Source organism: Eubalaena glacialis, chromosome 2 (assembly GCF_028564815.1).
Source record: "Eubalaena glacialis isolate mEubGla1 chromosome 2, mEubGla1.1.hap2.+ XY, whole genome shotgun sequence".
NCBI classification, from domain to species: Eukaryota; Metazoa; Chordata; class Mammalia; order Artiodactyla; family Balaenidae; genus Eubalaena; species Eubalaena glacialis.
Genome location: NC_083717.1, coordinates 158253319 through 158273281, shown reverse-complemented (window position 1 = coordinate 158273281; position 19963 = coordinate 158253319). Strand labels below are relative to the sequence as shown.

Sequence of the window (19963 nt, the reverse complement as noted above, 5' to 3'; positions counted from 1 at the left end):
GTAAAAAGCATATGTAATTTTGCTATTTATTGCCAAATACCCATGGAAGTTGTGCCATTTTGCACTCTCACCAGCAATGTAGGAGCAAGTCCATGTTTTTTCCATAACCTTTCCAAGAGAGTCTGTTGTCAAACATTTGAATTTTTGCAAACATAAGTGAGAAATGGTATCTTGGTGCAGTTTAATTTGTATCTCTTTATTGAACAAGGTTGAACATATTTTTATGTGTTTTAAGAGCCATTTGCCTTCCTTTTCCTGTGTTCTGTTTGTGTTTTTTGCCTATTTTTCTAGTGAATATTTGGGGTTTCTTTTCCATCTTAATTTAAGAGTTCTTGCTATATACCAGAGAAATTAGCCCTTTGTTTCTAATATAAGTTGGGAGTATTTTTTTTCCAATTTGTCATTACTCTTTTGACTTACGGTGTTTTTATGATATGCAGATATTTACTTTCATGAGTTTATGTACTTTTATGTACATTTTAAAATTGCATCTGGATTTTGAGTCATAGTTAAGAAGATTGTCCCCACACCCATGTTATAATGGAATTTATCTACATTTGCTTCTAGTACCTGTGCAGCCCCTGTTCCTCCCCCATTCCTGTCTTACCCCTTCTCCTCTCCTCCTCCCTCTCCTTCCTCTTTCCAGTTCTCTCAACATTCGGGTCTTTAACATTTGGAGTTTATTCTGGCATACATTCTTTTTCCAATGATAATTCTGTTGTCCAATGTTTTCCTAGTGATTTGAGATACCACCTTTATCCTATGACCAATTTCCAAAATCTTTTGACTTTTTAAAAATATTTACTTATTTATTATTTTTGGCTCTGTCAGGTCTTAGTTGCGGCACGTGGGATCTTTCATTGTGGTGCACGGGCTTCTCTCTAGTTGTGGCCAGTGGGCTCCAGAGTGCACGGTCTCAGTAGTTGTGGCACATGGGCTCTCTAGCTGTGGCACGCGGGCTTCAGAGCACGTGAGCTCAGTAGTTGTGGCACGTGGGCTTAGTTGCCCTGCAGCATGTGGGATCTTACTTCCCCGACTAGGGATTGAACCTGCGTTCCCTGCACTGGAAGGCAGATTCTTAACCACTGGACCACCAGGGAAGTCCCTTGAGTTTTTGAATTTGCTGTTTTGGGATTTTCCATTCTATTGCATAGCAGTCTGAGTCCAATCAGGAGATAGAAACTACACAGTAGGTTCAACAGGGGAAGTCTAATATAAGAATTACCAACTATGATGAGAGATTAAGTATAAGATATAAGAAACTCTACATGGAGCTGAGGTAGAGTACCCAAAGACGGACAAACTTGGGGGATTCAGACCTCCTTGGAAAAAAATGGTTTGGCCACTAATTAGCAGAAATGTTAACTGGTGTAGCTGGACAAAAGTGGTCTGGAGTTGCAGGTGGGGAGCGGGCGATCAGCAGCTGGTGGTGTGGGCGTGCCCTGGGAGTCCAGGTGCCCGTGGGGGCAGAAGACCTTCAGAGTGTGCCTGTGCTGGTGATGAAACTTGCACAAGGAACAACTTCTGTGTAACTCCTCAGGCCATAGTCTGAACAGGTGATTGCAGAAAGGTTCTCGCCGTGCCAGGGCTACAAGTTTGCAGTGGGACCTCGTTCTGGACTTATGGCTGGCACAGGCTCCACTGGATGTTCTCACACCCACACTGCCAGCCTCTGCCCCTGCCAGAAATCACTGCGGCCTCTTCCTCCTGCAGGGTCCCTGCAGCGCCTCAACTGCGAAAGCTTAGCACTGGGCTCAGTTTAAATGCTTAAGGAATTCCGTTGCCATAGAACATATACTGAAGAGTGTATTAGGTGAAAGGCAATAAATTGATCATTGATACAGGTACATTAGCCTGTCTATTCCTTTTTCATTATTGGCTATTCATAGTGTGTTTGAAGATCTGTTATTGCTAGTCCTGCATGTTGATCTGCGCTTTCAGGGTTTTCCTGGTTATTTTTCTGTAAGAATTTAAAAATGAACTTATCTAGTTCAAAAAGAAAGAAAAAGAAAAAGAAAACTGGTTGGCATGGCATTTTGATTTAATCCTGTGTTTTAAATTTTTTTTATTTTTAATTTTTATTTATTTATTTATTTTTTGCCGTGCCATGTGGCTTGTGGGATCTCAGTTCCTAGGGATTGAACCCAGGCCACAGCAGTGAATGTCCAGAATTCTAACCACTGGGCCACCATGGAACTCCCTGTGTTTTTTAAGTTTTAAAAACACTTTATATTAAATTCTCATGATAAAAAAATTATCATGGTTAACAACAAAAGCATTTTGGAAGTGAATGAAGTAGAAAATGAGTTCCATGCCTTACATTCCTACCCCTCTGAGGTTAATATTTTTGTGTATATTTTTCAGGATGTATTTCTAGGCCCATACAAATGTGTGTGTGTGTGTGTGTGTGTGTGTGTTTAATAGAAATATGTCAACCTTTTTAATAGTATGCTTGTATCTGTAACTTAGAAATGTCTTTTTTTTTTCTTCACAGCCATACCTGTCTATGATTCTTTGAGAACGTTATAATGTCCCTTTGTGCCTCTTCTCACAAGGAGTTTTCCTAGCTGTTACCTATTCAAGACATGGATATCAAAAACTCACCATCTAGCCTTAACTCTCCTGTCTCCTACAACTGCAGTCAATCCATCCTACCCCTGGAGCCAGGTCCCATATATATACCTTCCTCCTATGTAGAGAACCACCATGAATATTCAGCCATGACATTCTATAGCCCTGCCGTGATGAATTACAGTATTCCCAATAACTCGGAAGGTGGGCCTGGTCGACAGACCACAAGCCCAAATGTATTGTGGCCAACTCCTGGGCACCTCTCTCCTTTAGCCATCCATTGCCAGTCGTCACTTCTGTATGCAGAACCTCAAAAGAGTCCTTGGTGTGAAACGAGATCATTAGAACACACCTTACCTGGGAACAGGTAAATCCAGTCTTCATTCTGAATTGTAGTTCATGGCCATTATTCAGATTGCTTTACGATTTAGTGAAAAGAAAGATATGTGTTATACAAGGTCTTCATTATTACATAGATCGAATAGAGCACCTAAAACATCTGATATTCTGAATTCTAGAATTCTGAATTCTAAAATATCTAATCTGATATTCTAGTTCTTACTAAAAAGTTGAGCTTACAGATCTGTGTTTTGGGGGAGAATTCACTATCATGACTACTGTCTTTAGAAAATAAAGAATTTAGCTTAAATCACTTTCTTCTTGATGAAGTGATTGGGTTTGAAAAAGAAATTTTTACTTTACTTTCAAGTTAGATCCTTCTTATCTTGCAGTGAAATCACAATTTAGTGTTCATGACAAATTGTGTCCAAGATAAAAGTAACTGTCGGTATTACAACTTAATGAAATACTAGACAGGTGAAGCCGGAAAAGAGAGACAGACATTGGTATAAGCTTTTAAACAATGAACTAAAATAATAACATTTTATAAAGATTGATGGGAAACTATTTAAATGTGGACTTTAGTTGACCTTTCTTAAACTCTAAGTGCAAGGTAATATAATGGGTTATTTCCATTCAATTTGTAATTTTTTTTTTTGGCTGCTCTGCGCGGCTTGTGGGATCTTAGTTCCCTGACCAGGGATCAAACCCAGATCTTTTTAATGATAATTATGGCTACGGAGAGCAGAGGTAGTATAGGGAGAAGCATGAAGGGGAGATAAATTTCCAAAACAACCAAAGTACTAAGTTACAGCATATTTGGTATTGAAATGTATTACTTTCAAATATCGTAAAACTTTGAGAAAGCCGTATTACACAGTAATTTTATTTTTCTTCTTTAAAAAAATACTTCTTGTTTGTTGGTAAAAGAGAATATGAAAATTGTAGATAACTTTTTAAAAATAATGTTTTCTCATTCAATGTTTAAAGGAAGAAATATTTTGTTTCTGAGCACAAGTTCTAATCAGAGTTCTGCTAATATTTGGGTAAATTAAACCATAGTATAATTACCTTAATTTATAAATAATCGTACTTCTACTATTTCCTTTCTGAAAGAAACATGCCGTAGCAAAATTAGGAACTAACCAGGTGTTTTTGGTGCCTGTTGGTGCTCCCTTGTGGGCTGTCCCTTCCTCTGTGGAAGCCCTGGCCCTCCCTCTACCCAGCATTGAACACCTTCCTCCAAAGCCTTCTCAAAGGACAGGCACATGTTCACGCTCTCCCCTTCTCTTCTCTCTTCTTCCTCTCTCCCCTTTTCTTCTCCCACCATTTCCACCCAGACTGGATCTGGTCACTTATTACACTCAAAGTTGTACACCCTGATGGCTACAGCTGGCCATCCATGGTTACTGGTGCTCGTCAGCACTGCACGGGCGGGCATAAACTTGCTTAACCACTTTCGGGCATCAGTCATCCCAACAGGGTGACTCTTCATAGATCTGATATCAGTAACAAAGGTTTTGCTTGATCAGACTTCTTGCAATATATTTATCACGAACCCTTGAGGGCAAAGAGATAAATTAGGCAATGTTCATGCTGTTCGTTTTTCTAGAAAGGCCCTGTTTTACCTTTAATGCTCTTTTACAATGAATGTTTTCTTTGCCCCTAGAGAGACATTGAAAAGGAAGGCTAGTGGAAGCAGTTGTGCCAGCCCTGTTACTAGTCCAAGTTCAAAGAGGGATGCCCACTTCTGTGCGGTCTGCAGCGATTATGCATCGGGATATCACTATGGAGTCTGGTCGTGTGAAGGATGTAAGGCCTTTTTTAAAAGAAGCATTCAAGGTACAAGAGTATTGTTAGCTGCTTCTTTAGTTTTCCACTTTTGCTTTTAAACAAGTTTTCAGATGACCTGGCAGAAATTTCACCTTTGGCCTGCTTTGTACACAGAGTACTTGATGAGCAGTTCAGAGGATCATGTGTGTTTGCGGGTGGGGTGGATTGTTTCAGGTGTAGAGTACTTTATCTTTCATTGCAGCTCTCTACCCCAGAACCCAAATGGGTCTCACCCCATCATCACGCATCGCCGTCTTCTTGGGAGAAGATGTCTACCTACAACCCTTGTGAAGATAAAGCTTGCAAAAAAATGTGTGCTCATTAGGAACTGCAAAGATTGTTTCTTCCTTTGTCTTATGTTTAATATCTGGCATAAGTAACAGTCATGATGGTGGGCTGGCTCCTGAGGAAGAGAGAATAAACATGTTTTACGGAAATGATCAGAAGTCAGTAGTTCAACTCCAGTGGTCTTTGAGAATTTATCTAGAGGCATGTCTTGCCCTGAACTAGTGGAACCTCCTTCACAATCCCGTTTCCTGGTCTGGGTTTAGACTATTTCCCTACCCTTCTCCAAATTTCTGCTGGGCTGGGTTTTTGTTTGTTTGTTTGTTTTAGTGGCCTTTTAAATCAATTTCAAACTGTGCACACCTGGTTTCAAGGCCAGTCAGCCCCTTACCACACATGTCCTTGCTGGCCCTAATTTGCTGAAGGCACTTTCCTGCTTACTCGTGCTCTTGGCTGTCTCTCTGCCCCTTAACCCCTCCCTCGGTAGCCCTACTCCCAGGCAATGTCCTATGTTCCCATCTCAGAGCTCCCTTCCCTTTTCTGCCAAGGCCTCAGTGCCTTGTTCTTATCCGGTTAAGGAAAGCAACCTTAAAGCAATTCATAGTGTGCAAGTGGCAAATGGCATTTTACTGAGTTAATTCACCCAATGATAACTCTAGATTAAGAGAGCATTTTACCTCGAGCAGAGAAGCTGATGTAACCCAGAGGGAGGTGAGGGGTAGAATGTTGGTAGATAAGGAATCACCTTCCTCTGAGTCCCCTGAAATTCACCCTTCATAGATGACCACCTGTTTATCCTGGACCCTCCACTTAGTAGCTCTGTGGCTTTACTTCCCAGCCTGTTTGCTCATCTGTGAAATGGAGATACTCACAGAGTTGTTCTAAAAAGGAAATGAGGTTGCTTATGTGAAAATATTTGGTCAGTTATAAACAACCTGCAAATTCAAGTTATTCTAGTTTTTCTTTTAACTCTTCTGTTTTCAGTTCAGATATCAACGTCTTTTCTTTCTTCCTTGTATTTCTCTTCTAATCCTAATCTCATTTAAACCCTCCTCCTCCAAAATCTTCATAGTTAGGTGGATGAGGGCCCTCTGCCATTTCCAAACTTTTCTTACCGAAAGGAAAAACAGCACAGATAAAGGAAGCTGATGTCATCAAATATTATCAAAACATAAATCACGGTTGCTTATTTTTGCTTTTACATACACAGAGCTTTTCATTCTATGTTTAACATATTCAGTGCTTAAAATTTTTTGTTTATGATCATTGTACTAGTAGATTATAAGGCCAGGTCCAGTTTCCTGTGATATATGATAAGAACAATTCAGATTTTCTGAAATTCAGAACCAAACTCTTGATATGATGACAATTCTCTATCTTGTTGAGGTTCTAGAATTTTATCTCCTAAGGAAATTTTGACCCAAAACAACTAACTACATCCTTAAAAAAGAGAATTCTTATTTGCTGTTTGGGAAAAATCTCTGCATGGAATATCTTTCATGATACTTCATGAACCCTGAGACTGTAGCTGAAAACAATAAAAAGTAAGTTTCCTATGCTTTCCCCATGTCATTCTTTCCTACTGCATCAGCAGAGGAACTGCTGGGAAAGGGAAAAGGAATGTCATATCCTAAAAGTGCAAATGGGAAAGAGTTAGTGCTCTTACAATTGCTTCATGCCTAAATGATTATTTCTTTGGACTCTTCATATTTTTGGTGCCCTCTGGTATAAATGCATTGCAATAACTGAAAATGGCTACTCAATTTTTTTGGTATGTTGAATGAAATAAGAATCAAATATATTTTCACAAATTGTCAATTTTATCCACATTGTTTTATTGAATAAATCCATTTTCATTGTTTTTTTTTTGAATATAGGAGCTTAATTTTTTGTTTGAGATATAATTTACATACAGTAAAATTCCCCTATTTTATTTTTATAGTTTTATGAATTTTGAAAATACATGTAGTCATGTAACCATCACCAAAATTAAGATATGGAGCATTACTATAACCCCAAAATATTCCTTCATGCCCATTGCAGCCAATTTCACCCCAACCTCCCAGGCTCTGGTGACTCTTGATCTATTTTCTGTCCCTATAGTTTTGCCTTTTCTAGAATGTCATATAATTGAACCATAAAGTATGTAACCATTTATGTATGGTTTCTTTCATTTATCGTGATGCTTTTAAGATTTATCTGTGTTGTTGGATGCGTTAGTAGTTCATTCCTTTTTGTTACTAATATTCCAGTAGGTGTACCCCATTTTGTTTATTCATTTGAGTTGTTTCTAGTTTTGTGCTATTTTAAGTAAAACTGCTATGAACATTTATGCATATCTCTCAGTGTAGACATCTTTTTGTTTCTTTTGGGTAAATATCTGTGAGTAAAATGGCTGGTTGTATGATAAGCTAATGTATGTTTAGCTTTATAAGAAACTAACAAACTGTTTTCCAAAGTGGTCGAACCATTTTGTATTCTCAACAGCAGTGTATGAGCGTTCCAGTTGCTCCATGTCCTTATCAAAACTTGATATTGTCAGTCTTTTAAAGTTTAGCCATTCCATTTATATTGGTATGTAGTTCTATCTCACTGTGGTTTTATTTTGCATTTTCTGATTACTGACGATTTTGAGCATCTTTTCTTGTGTTCATCAATTTTTTTCTATGTATATGATATATATTAAGTTCTATATATACTATTGTTTAGTCTGACTGTTCTGTTGATCTATCTCTTCATTCTTGTATAAGTGCCATATTATTTTAAGTATTATAGTTTTATAGTGAATTTTTAAATTTTTAAATTTTATTTATTTATTTATTTTTGGCTGTGTTGGGTCTTCGTTTCTGTGCGAGGGCTTTCTCTAGTTGCGGCGAGCGGGGGCCACTCTTCATCGCGGTGTGCGGGCCTCTCACTATCGCAGCCTCTCCTGTTGCAGAGCACAGGCTCCAGACGCGCAGGCTCAGTAATTGTGGCTCACAGGCCTAGTTGCTCCGCGGCATGTGAGATCTTCCCAGACCAGGGCTCGAACCCGTGTCCCCTGCATTGGCAGGCGGATTCTCAACCACTGCGCCACCAGGGAAGCCCTATAGTGAATTTTAATACATGCCAGTATAAGTTCCTCCTATTTTAAAAATGTCTTGGCTATTTTCTCATGTTTATTTGTCCACAGGACCATTAAAATAATTTTATTAAGTGGCCTCCCATCCTTAATGTTAAGAAAAGTGGATATTTTATTAAACCTAAGAATTATTTTGGAAGGAAGCTCTGTAATAGTCTTCACATCAAGAAACACGTTGACTCCATCTATTTAGGTCTTTTACATCTCTTATAAAATTTTGTTATTTTTTTGATAGGTATTTGGCCCACTTCTTCATGTTATTTCCATAAATTTCATCCTTCTGGCTATTTATTTTATATCCACATATAATAGTAATGTTACTACTATATTCTACTATGCACTTTCATTTTGGTATTTATAATAACCTTTTATCATTGTCATTTGAAAGTTAAAATCCATTTGACTGGTGCTCGTGAATCTTCAGCTCCTTGTTTCTTAAGACATTATAGGCTAAGCTTTAAATGGGAAGCTGTAACAGCCCATAGGTTGTATAAAATATTCTTACCTTCAAGGCATATATTCCATTACTTGGGACTTATTTGGTCTTGAACTCAGGAAGGATATCCTGAGGGAAGAAACCACAAGGTAGATGCTTGCTATTGAAGTATAAGAGTGCCAGGGAGGGTATGGGTAATAATTGCTCTGTTTTTTTCTTTCTTTTTTTTTTTTTAAGAGCTACATTATTTTATTTTTAAAAAAATGTGTTTATTTATTGGCTGCATTGGGTCTTTGTTGCTGTGTGTGGGCTTTCTCTAGTTGTGACGAGTGGGGGCTGCTCCTTGTTGTGGTGCACGAGCTTCTCATTGCTGTGGCTTCTCTCTGTTGTGGATCACGGGGCTCTAGGCACGCGGGCTTCAGCAGTTGTGGCACGCGGGCTCAGTAGTTGTGGTGCACGGGCTTAGTTGCTCCACAGCATGTGAGATCTTCCCAGACCAGGGCTCGAACCTGTGTTCCCTGCATTGGCAGGCGGATTCTTAACTGCTGCGCCACTAGGGAAGTCCTTAATTGCTCTGTTTTTAAAATAAGAAAACCGGGAGGCTGAGCTGATATTAAACTCAGGTCTTCTGATTTCAAGTCCAGTGCTGTGTCTCCCTCCATGCAGTTGGGTATGAATGATAATACATATTCAGACAGACTCAATAATTTTGCAGAGAACAAAGATAACCTTTTGTTTTGTATTATAAAAAGTATATTTTCCTATAAAGTTTTATATCTTAACTAAAAGAATTAGGTTCCTATTTTGCCTTTAATTTTGCTTTGAACTTTTCTCTTAGTTCTGTTAGTGTGGAGTAGCAGACTGTTGCATGGAACAAGAAAGCCATTTTAATACATGGGGCATTTGGTGCAGTTCAAAGAGGACTTTTTTCTTTTTGCCAGAAATGAAGTGAATTACCATGACCTTCTTGCATAAGACATTTTCTAGGCTATTTTATTGAGCGTGTTCATATTATTGTGCTTTCTGATCCTTTTTTAAAAGTAAAATGATCTTTTACAATAAACTCTGAGAGAAAAATAAAAGCCAACCTCTACTTGTCCCTTAAATGCTTATTGTTATGAACCTCATTATAAAACCAATAAGGATGACATCATGTATAGTTCTTAGAGGTTTTAGAAGATACTTAAAAGATTGCTCCTGCTATGGAAAGTACTGTGGGACTACATTTATCTTCTAAGTATAAAGCATTCTATTCTAAAGTACAATAGAAAGTTTCTGATTAGAAATATATTTTGGCTTTTAAAATTTATTTTTGAATATTGTAAGTGAGGATAAAAGCAATAACAAGATAATTATCTGTTCCTTTAAATTTTTTTTATAGCACACCTTATATTACCACCTATTCTTGAGTGTGTATGGAACCTGTAAATATGATGACAGAGTCGCTCCCTTGGTTAGGTTACATTTTATGGCAAATGGTGTTGGGATAGTCTCTTGTGATTATGCTGTGATTATATAAGACTCCATCATAGCAGACTGGGGAGAGACTGGAAGTCAGAGAGATGTGCTCCTCCTGGCCTGGAAGAAAGCAAACATCATGTTGTGAACTGCTTCTGGGCAAGGAACTGCAGGTGCCTCTAGGAGCTGAGAGCAGTGTCCAGCCTATAACTAGCAAGAAAATGGGAATCTCGGTCCTACAACTGCAAGGAATTGATTCTGTCAACAACTGAAATGAGCTTGAAAGAGGACCCTGAGCTTCAGATGAGACCACAGCCCAGTCAGTACGTTGGTTGCAGCCTTGTTGGGACCCTGAGTTAGAGTAAGCTGTGTCTGCACTCTTTATTTGCAGAAACTATGAGATAATAAATTTGTTTGATTTTAAGCTTTTAAGTTTGTAGAAATTTATTATGTGGCATGGAAAACTAAAACAATAACTTTAAGGAGATTATTGAACTGAGCTTAAGTGTTTTCATTTGTAAAATGGGGATTATAGCTCTTTATAAGGGAAGTTATAGGACTAAATGGGATGCTGATGAAAACTACCTGGAAATCAGTAGGAGATCAGGGATGTTGGTGTGTCAGGCTAGGAAGAAATTTATCTATGAGAGCATTTATCTAAAGAGCATTTTTAAAATGAGTCTCCAACTTACAGAAAATGTGCATATACAATATAAAGAACCTTTTTTCCTGAAATCATGAGTTGCCAACATTATGCCCCGTCACCTCCGAACACTTAACATGTATTCCGGTAGAGCCACAAGGGTCAAATTGGGAAATTAGCATTGATACATTATTACCATCTAATGTTTAGACTTGTTCCAGTTTTCCCAGTTGTCCTAACAGTGCCCTCTACAAAAGTCGCTGGATCCTTCTGTATCCAGTTAAAAGGATCCAGCAAAAGGATCCAGTTTAGAATCACACTTTGCATTTAGTTGTTAGGTCTTTAGCCTTTCTCTCTCTGTCCAGAACAGTTCTTCAGTTGTTCCTTGGTTTTCATGATCTTGACAATTTGGAATCTTATAGGCCAGTTATTTTGCAGAATGCTCCTCACTGTGGGTTTGTGTGATGGTCCCTCATCATTAGATTCAGCTTACACATTATTGGCAGGAATATCACAGAAATGATGCTATATTCTTCTGACTGGCTCCTTTCATGTAGTGCCTGATTTCAATTTGTCCCAATACTAGTGATGTACACTTTGAGTATTTGGTTAAGGTGATGTCTGTGAGGCTGGTGATGTCCCTGCTCCCATGCTCTCTCGGGGGATAGAGTTAGGGAATATATTTATTCCAGTATATATAATTATTTATTTGGGTGTCCAAATTATCCCAGATTTGGCCAGTAGTGTTCCCTTAAACTGGCTTCTGTATCTTTTTTGACATGTGCCCCTAACTCTTTAGACACTTCTTTACTTCCTGGCACAACAAGATGTTTCAGGCTTATCTTGTACTTTCCCTGTCCCAGTGGGTTAAGCTGGAATAAACTGTTTCTCCAAGGTTCCCAGTTTCCTGTGAGTGGAGAATGATATTCATAAACCAAGATCTGGGTGTTAGTTTACTCATTGCTGTTGGGATATCTCTGCTTCCAGTCTCTCTCAGAGGATAGAGTATTTATTCTAGTATATATATATATATTATATATACACACACACACCCATATATAAAAGATATATAATGTATAAAATATATAAAATTTCATATTTATATTCAGTTTAGAAAAGAATTATAGAGCAACCTCCTGTGTGACTAGTGCTCAGGCCATGAAATAGGTTATCTCCAGAATCCCTCTGGGTGGTCCTTTCAGTTACAGCACCTTCTCCCCCTACAGAGGTAAGACAGTTCTAACTTCTGCCTTCCTTGCCATGTTTTTACCGCCTACGCATGTAACCCTAAACAATATAGTTTTTCCTATTTTTGAACTTTATATAAATGGAATCCTCTCCTTTATGTTCTTTTGTGACTTGTTTTATGACCTGCTCGTTTAATTTATCATTGAGATTCATCCATTTCCCACATTGAAATTATGGGCCATTATAGGTTTTATCATAAGAAGTTCAGGCCCTATTGAAAGACTCAATTAAGAAATAAAGGCACCATAATACCCTGTTCACTTCCACTTTTTATATATTTTATTATAATTTCTGTTCCTTAAATCTCTCGGGTCTCTCTATTTATCTTCATCCTCCCTATCATTACCAATCCAGGCAGGCAGGCAGCCTCCTTTCTGGTTTGCACAGCAACAGTGGGTTCTTGCTTAGTCTCCTGGCCTTCATCAATTTTGCTGCCTCTAATCTATTTTCCATACAGCATCTGAAGTAATGCTTTTGTTGTTTTTATTTTTGTTTTTCTTTGGCTGCGTTGGGTCTTCATTGCTGCACATGGGCTTTCTTTAGTTGTGGCGAGCAGGGGCTGCTCTTCGTTGCAGTGCGCGGGTTTCTCATTGCGGCTGCTTCTCTTGTTGCGGAGCACGGGCTCTAGGTGCATGGGCTTCAGTAGTTGCGGCGCGTGGACTCAGTAGTTGTGGCGCGTGGGCTTAGTTGCTCTGCAGCATGTGGGATCTTCCCGGACCAGGGCTTGAACCAGTGTCCGCTGCATTGGCAGGCAGATTCTTAACCACTGCTCCACCAGGGAACTCCCAGTGCTGCTTTTTGAAATGGAAATTTTCTTGTTTCTTCTTTACATAAAAGAAGTACCATTGTCTTAGTCAGATATTGCTATACAACTCTATTTAGGCTGTAGGTTACTACAGTTTGCATTATTTTTTTAGTTATGGGTCTATGAGTTGTTTAGGGTGGCTCTACTTCATAAGGCTTGGCTCTGGGCTTTGGGTTGAGTTCTGGTCTGCACCACACGTCTCCACATTCTCCTTGGACCAGTGGCTACCCTAGGCATTTTCTTCTCATGGGCACTCAAGAGGCCAAGCCAAACTTTTGGAGTATCACATCTACTTCCATACCATTGGCAAGTCCCACGGCCAAGCCCGACGTGAGTTGGTGAGGGGGTGTACTCTGCCTGCTGTAATACACTGTAACGTCACAGGCTGAGGGAGGGAGTGAAGAATTAAGAACAATAATTTAACCCACCACAACCATTATCAACTGGCAGTTCTTTCTGTCCTTGTTTTGTTTGATGATTTCTATATTCTCTTATTGACCAGTTTAGTTCTCTTATTTAGCTGTGAATTCCTATTAAAATGTCATGTTAAATACCACAGAGGAATGTATGTAAAAGAGTACAGGCAGTTGAATTTGGTGACCTGATACAAGTGTTACTCTCAAGGAGTCCTGCGACTTGGAGCAAGTCAATTTCAGGTGACTGTCTCACTTTCCATGTCTAGAGGAGACTATTTCTAAATGTATCTCTTGAGAATTCTAAGAACATGCAGAGAATAACCTATTCAAAAAGAGTAGGATATTGAAATATTCTTAGGTTTCCTTTACTCACGAACAAGGCACTGATGAGGCTGAACTTGGTTTTTATACCTGTACCTGTGGTTAAGAAGATGTCTCCTGTCTCTCAGCTGGGTACTGTTAGTTGTGTTGTTGACAAGGAAGAGATTTAGCCAAAATATTATAACAATAAACTTCCTTTTTTTTTTTTTTGCTCTGCTGTAGGACATAATGATTATATTTGTCCAGCTACAAATCAGTGTACAATAGATAAGAACCGGCGTAAAAGCTGCCAGGCCTGCCGACTTCGGAAGTGCTATGAAGTCGGAATGGTGAAGTGTGGTGAGTGTTCCCTTCCCCTTCTGTGATATGTGGGACATGCTGAGAGCCATGTCAAACTGGGGACAGTTTGAGGACCTGGAGACATGTAGCCTGGATGAGAGGAGATTTAGAACGTGGTAATTATCTTCAGGTGTCTGTGTGCTGTCCCATTGCAGGGGTGTTGACTTATTCTCTAAAGCTGCAGAGGACAGAGCTGGGGTGAACAGGAGCAAGTTGTAAGGGGCAGATTTTGGCCCAATGTAGGGAAGAACTTTTTACAGTTCAAGTGGTCTGACCACAGAATAGGCTGCTGATGAATTAGAGAACTCTAGCCACTGAGGTGCTCAAATGGGCTGGATGACCATCTGCCTGAGGCCTTGAAAAGTCTAAGGATGAAGTTCAGGTAAATGTTCACGGTTAAAGCTCTGACAAGAAAGTCGACTATCTTGTGGGCTACTTGGGATGACTCGTGCCTATCCCTCCATTAACTTTCTAGCAGTGGAAAAAATATGCATAGGAGTCAGAAACATGATAGACCTATGGAAAGCACATGGAGTATGGATTTTGTTCTAAGACAGTATGTGTGCATATATATGTGAACACACAGGTATACATACATGAAGAAACAAAGAGAAATGAGAACATTAGTATAACAACTAACGACGATGCTTACACTCCACTCTCTCCACCTGGCTAATTTGATTCACTTGTTGTACATACTTGCTTGTTTATATACAGTCATATCAGCTCTGCCTGTACTTTTCTTATTCTTCTGCCAGCCAGTATTTTAGCAGTGGTTTGTTGTAATTTCTCTCTTTGTAACTATTTGAAAAATTTAAAAAAAAAATCCTCTCTCTTTTCTCCCTGACAGTCTCTTAGTAGCTCTGCCCCTTGAACATTCTCTGTTCCCTCCCCTAGTTCAGAATTACAGCAGAAGTTCTCTTAATTTAATCACAGTTCTCTGGCTTCCTAAAATCACTTCTGTTCTCCATTTCCTCTGTAAAATATCCTGCCAATGCCCATGACCTCCCAGTGGGTATTGGTTACTTTCATAAACGCCACTTCAGTTATATCCTTATCAGTAACCAATGGGCTTCTTCCCAACCTGTTTCTACTCATTGTAATTGTTAAATTATTTAATTTAATTAAACTTTATGCAAACATATGAAATATGAGTAGGAAAAGATAGTTGTTCCTGTGAAAGCTTTGATTGAAACTGTAGAGGACTAATAGCTATTGGGTTAGGTATGGGTGAGATTGGGGCAAAACCATTATACACCTATGAAGAGTCTGCATTCAGATTGCTTTAGGAGTGCCTAAGTTCTTGCTCTGTTTTAAAGAAGCTGAAACTGAAAATCCAGAGACAAGGTAACTTGTAATTAAATTGGCAGAGGTGCTTAAAGAGAAATCCTTGGCCCTCTGACCAAAGACTGCAAATAAATATATCATGTTTTAAGTAAAACAATATTTTAAATTGTATACTTTAAAAAAAAAAGATTTCCAGTTTAACCTTAGGTTAGAAATGCTTTTAATGTACTAGAGTCTGTTAGCGGCTGTGGTTCTCCTGGTTTGGGACCAGGGCAGTAGCACATACACTCCAGCTGTAGGAGGCAGTGTATGCGGTGAGAATAGGAAGACTGGACCCCCCCACATAGATGGAATCTCATTTTTTTGTCTCGTTACTTCTTGCTAACGGTGACTATGCTTAAACGACCTAACATTTCTGGCCCTCGGTTTCCTTATCTCTGAAACAGAGGTATCTGCTTCATTGAGTTTTGTGAGGAATAAAGACCTAACACAGTGCCTGGCGTTAAATTTTGCTTTTCCTTCCTTTCTCCCTTGTTGAAAGGCTCATATAAGTTAGGAGTTTCGATACAATACAGTTTCAGAAAGCAGAGTTCAGAGATGTTCCTGAATTTTTCCTGGAAAAAGTCATTGAATTTGACCAAAAAGTCACTGTATAGGGCTAAGAAAAAATATTTCATTATCTTAGATTACAGAAGGAATGAGATGGATTGATGTGCAAACAGATGGATATTTTGGCCCTTTACTGACCACGGGAAAAGAAGATTAGGAGTGAATTTTCTTAACTGTGCCTCCCTCCTTTCCCAGCCCTCTTCTTGTCTGCCCTCCTGAGAAAACCCTTGATCTAGATTCTTCCTTCTATCCAGTCTTAGAGGATTAGGGATTCTCCCTGCATTCTGGATCCTCCTGCATAATTCCGCTTCCCTGTTTTATTCAGAAATCCTGTCCCTTTTGTCATCACCTTTTTCTTCTGCATTTCCAATCCTTTCTGCTGAGGTATTAATATGGTTGTTTAAATGGTAGGAGGGTACCCACCCAGACTAGCTTCAGGGACAAGGCTTCATTATAAGAATACATTGAAATGCAAATAGGCAGGAAGCCAATCTGAATAACTGTATACCTGATCTAAATCCCTGTGTTGGGACAATAGCTCAGCATCTTTCGGATGCCATCTCTTTATTCACCTGCTGTATAGATACTTGAAAGTGATTTGATAGGGAGGTGATATAAAATTGTTGTTAAAAGCACCAGCTCTGGATTCAGACCACTGATTGGTTTTAGATCCTGCTTCTGCTATTTTCTAGCTTTTCTACCTTGGGCAAGTTACTTGAGCTCTCTTGTTCCTGGATCCTCCCCTGTATGTTGGAGATAGTAATAGCACCTTTTCTCTAGGGTGGTTGTCAGGATGGGATAATCTATGTACAATAATACACAATGTCTGGCATACAGAAGCTTCCAGTAGATATTAGCTGCATGATCATCATTTACCATTGTTGTTGTTGTCATCATCTTTTCGCTGGGGCACTTTCTAATATGGAGCACTCCTATTTGGTACTTTCTCATTAAGCTCACTCAGAGGCACACTGAGTGACTGCTTGGATTACGGTGTCAAAGCCATAACACTAGGAATGTCCTTGGTAGAAAAATGTGAGTTCTTTGTCAATGACTTTATTTTTTGACCTTCTCAATTTCATTTTATTCCAGTGTATAGAATACAACTTGATTTACCAGTTAAAACTAGGAACTCTATCAGTAGATTCTAGGGGCTTTATTTTATTGATCCTAACTTAGAACAGGGTCTAGTACATAGAACTTTGTTGGGGAAATTTGGTCAAATAAATTTGAATGTGTGGAATCAAAACCTTTTACTTTGTATGGAAATCTGTTTTGTAAACTCCTTATCCTCATATACGCCACAAAAGAGAAATGTGTGATCAGAAAGATACTTTCTTAACCATACGTTTTGTCCCATTTTACCCTGGAGGTATAATCGACCTTTAATAATATAATTATAATATTATATATAATGTAAATAATAATAGCACTTTATCTGATTACTGATAAAATGAATTATATTTTAGACTTTTAATTCTTTTCGTGAAAATTTTGATTCAGTTATCCCTAGATGAATAGAGCCCTTTCTTCTACTGCAATTAACCAAGGATAAGGGAAATTCAGATAAATTTTCTTGGAAGCAAATAATTAAAATTTGCTCATACCTCCTAAGTAATATTTCTTTGTATAAATGTGGACAATTGAACTTCGTGAACAAACACAATGGTGGGAGTATAGAAACTAGGCATTCTGATTTTAAATTTTAGATTTTTTTTTAGGGAAGATTCATATAAATGTTGTGCCCATGCTAACAACATCTTGACTATGTCTTTTTTAATTCCATCTTACATTTTTGTCTTTAACCAATGAATATTTAGAAATATTTTTGTGCTCATAGGACTTTGGAAGTTATATTTTTGTTACTGATTTCTATTTTTATTGTGGTCAGAGAATATGATCTATATGATATCAGTTTTAGTTAAAGTTTTATTAATGACTTGTTATGTGATAATTTTTGCAAATTCCATGAGTTTTTATAGCTCAAACTTCTTAATTGCGCAGTTCAAATGTTCTATATTCTTTTTCCCCATCTATTTTGTTAGTTGCTGAGAGAGATATATTAAAACATCCCATTATATTGATAATAGTGTATTTGTCAATTTCTCTTTTTCTTTCAATCACTTTTTGGTGTTTTGTTTGTAGGCTGTGTTTTCTTGTTGTTTTTTTGATGTATATGAGCTTAGAATTATTTACCTTCCTTTTCTAATCTACTTATGAGACCTTAATAATGATTTCGTCTTAAAGTTTATTTTGTCTGATATTGATAGTAACTCCAATTTATTTGGTTAATTTTTGCCTGTTGTATCTTTTTCTATCCCTTTACTTTCAGTTTTTCTGCATGTTAGATGTATTCCTTATAACCAGTCTATGTCTAGATTAAAAAATGTCTGATCTCAGAATTGCTCTTAATTGATTAATTTAGCCTGTTTATGTTTATTGTGATCATTAGTATTTGGGTTCATTTCTATCATCTTATTTTGTGCTTTAAAAAAAGAATTCATCACGTATTTTCTACTTTTTTTCCTTTTTGGAGTTGATCATATTTTCCTGGTTTCTTTTTTCTCTTCTGCCAGTTTGGAAATCATACATTCTGTTTTAATTCTTTTAGTGACACTATTTCTATTTTTAGCATGCATTCCTGATTAATTTTAGAATCAAGCCACTCTCTCTAATAGATATCTCTCTTCCTAAATAAAAATTTTTCGAATGTTCTATATTTATATGTTATATGTTATTGTCTGGTATTTTGGTTCTACCTTGTTTCTGTACCTTGAAAAATTATTATTTTATTCAGTGTTTTTCAGATTTACTCACATATTTACCAGTTTATTTTCTTACCACTGCTTCTTGACTTTCTTTGCTTCCTTCAGGTTCATTTTTCTCCATCCCAAAGAACACAGTATTTATTTCAAAGGGGCTGTGAGTGATATATGTTCCCAATCTTTTTAAACTGAAAATGCCTTTAATTTATCCTCACTCTTGAATGATAGGTTAGCTGGGAATATAATTCTGAATTGAAAGCTTCTTTCTTTTTTTAAAAAATTTATTTATTTTAAGTAATTTATTTTTGGCTAGTTGGGTCTTTGTTGCTGTGCGCGGGCTTTCTCTAGTTGTGGCGAGTGGGGGCTACTCTTCATTGCGGTGCCCGGGCTTCTCATTGTGGTGGCTTCTCTTGTTGTGGAGCACGGGCTCTAGGCACATGGGCTTCAGTAGTTGTGGCTCACGGGCTCAGTAGTTGTGGCTCACAGATATCAGTAGTTGTGGCTCATGGGCTCTAGAGTGCAGGCCCAGTAGTTGTGGTGCATGGGCTTAGTTGCTCTGCGGCATGTGGGATCTTCCTGGACTAGGGCTTGAACCTGTGTCCCCTGCATTGGCAGGTGGATTCTTAACCACTGAGCCAGCAGGGAAGCCCGAAAGCTTCTTTCTTAAAGACATTATCCCATTGTGTTCTGCTATATAAACTTACAGTAACTGAAACGTTTTGGTACCAGCACAGGAATAGAAAAATAGATCTATGAAAAAGAGTAGAAATTCTGGAAGAAGATACTTTTATACACAATTATTTATTAAATGACAAGGCATTTTATAAAAATCAATGGGAAAAGCTTATTTAATAAATGGTATGTGGAAAGTTGTACATCCATTTGGAAAAGCATAACATGAAATATCAATATGACATAATAGAAACATACATAAAATTTCAAATAGGTTTGAACCACAAAAGTGTTTTAAAAAGATATAGGAGAATATTTGTGTAATCTTTATGTGAAACAAAAAGACAGATGTGACTATGTACTAAATCTTCTTATGACAGAAGACACCATGAGCAGAGTTAAAAGATATATTAACAACTAAGACAAATATTGAATACAGCAAAAGTTATCATTTCTATATAAAGAGCCTTTGTAGGTAATTAAGGAGATAAAGAGCAAAAGAAGCAAATAGGCAATATACAAGTAAGAGAAAATGAAGGGCAAACATTTTAGTCAACCTCGCTAGTAATTGAAAAAATACAAAGTAAAATGAGATTGTTTAGTCACTTGCCAGATTAGCAAAGATTAAAAATGATTTTTAATGTCCAATGGTGTTATAAGAAAATAGGTAGCCCTTAAAGTATTATTTAGATTATAAATTTTAAAATAGTTTTGAAGGGCAATCTATCAATATGTATCAAAATTTTAAATTTTAATTTAAATGAGCAACTTGGTTCAGCAACTTGACTTCTTTCTGTTTATTATAAGGGAGTAAT

General features: G+C 37.8%; 1 protein-coding gene across 3 annotated transcripts in view; it reads left to right on the top strand.

Annotated features, from left to right (window-relative positions):
* Window positions 1–2570: 2570 nt before the first annotated feature.
* The window catches only part of ESR2 (estrogen receptor 2), a 170977-nt gene continuing 153584 nt past the window's right edge, over window positions 2571–19963 (top strand). For 2 of the 3 annotated variants that reach the window (XM_061180888.1, XM_061180890.1), the window contains exons 1-3: window positions 2586–2938; window positions 4580–4752; window positions 13699–13815. In XM_061180888.1, coding sequence (XP_061036871.1) covers window positions 2586–2938; window positions 4580–4752; window positions 13699–13815 — 643 coding nt within the window. Of the gene's footprint in view, window positions 2939–4579; window positions 4753–13698; window positions 13816–19963 lie in introns of all 3 variants that reach the window. The other variant, XM_061180887.1, reaches the window with a different exon arrangement.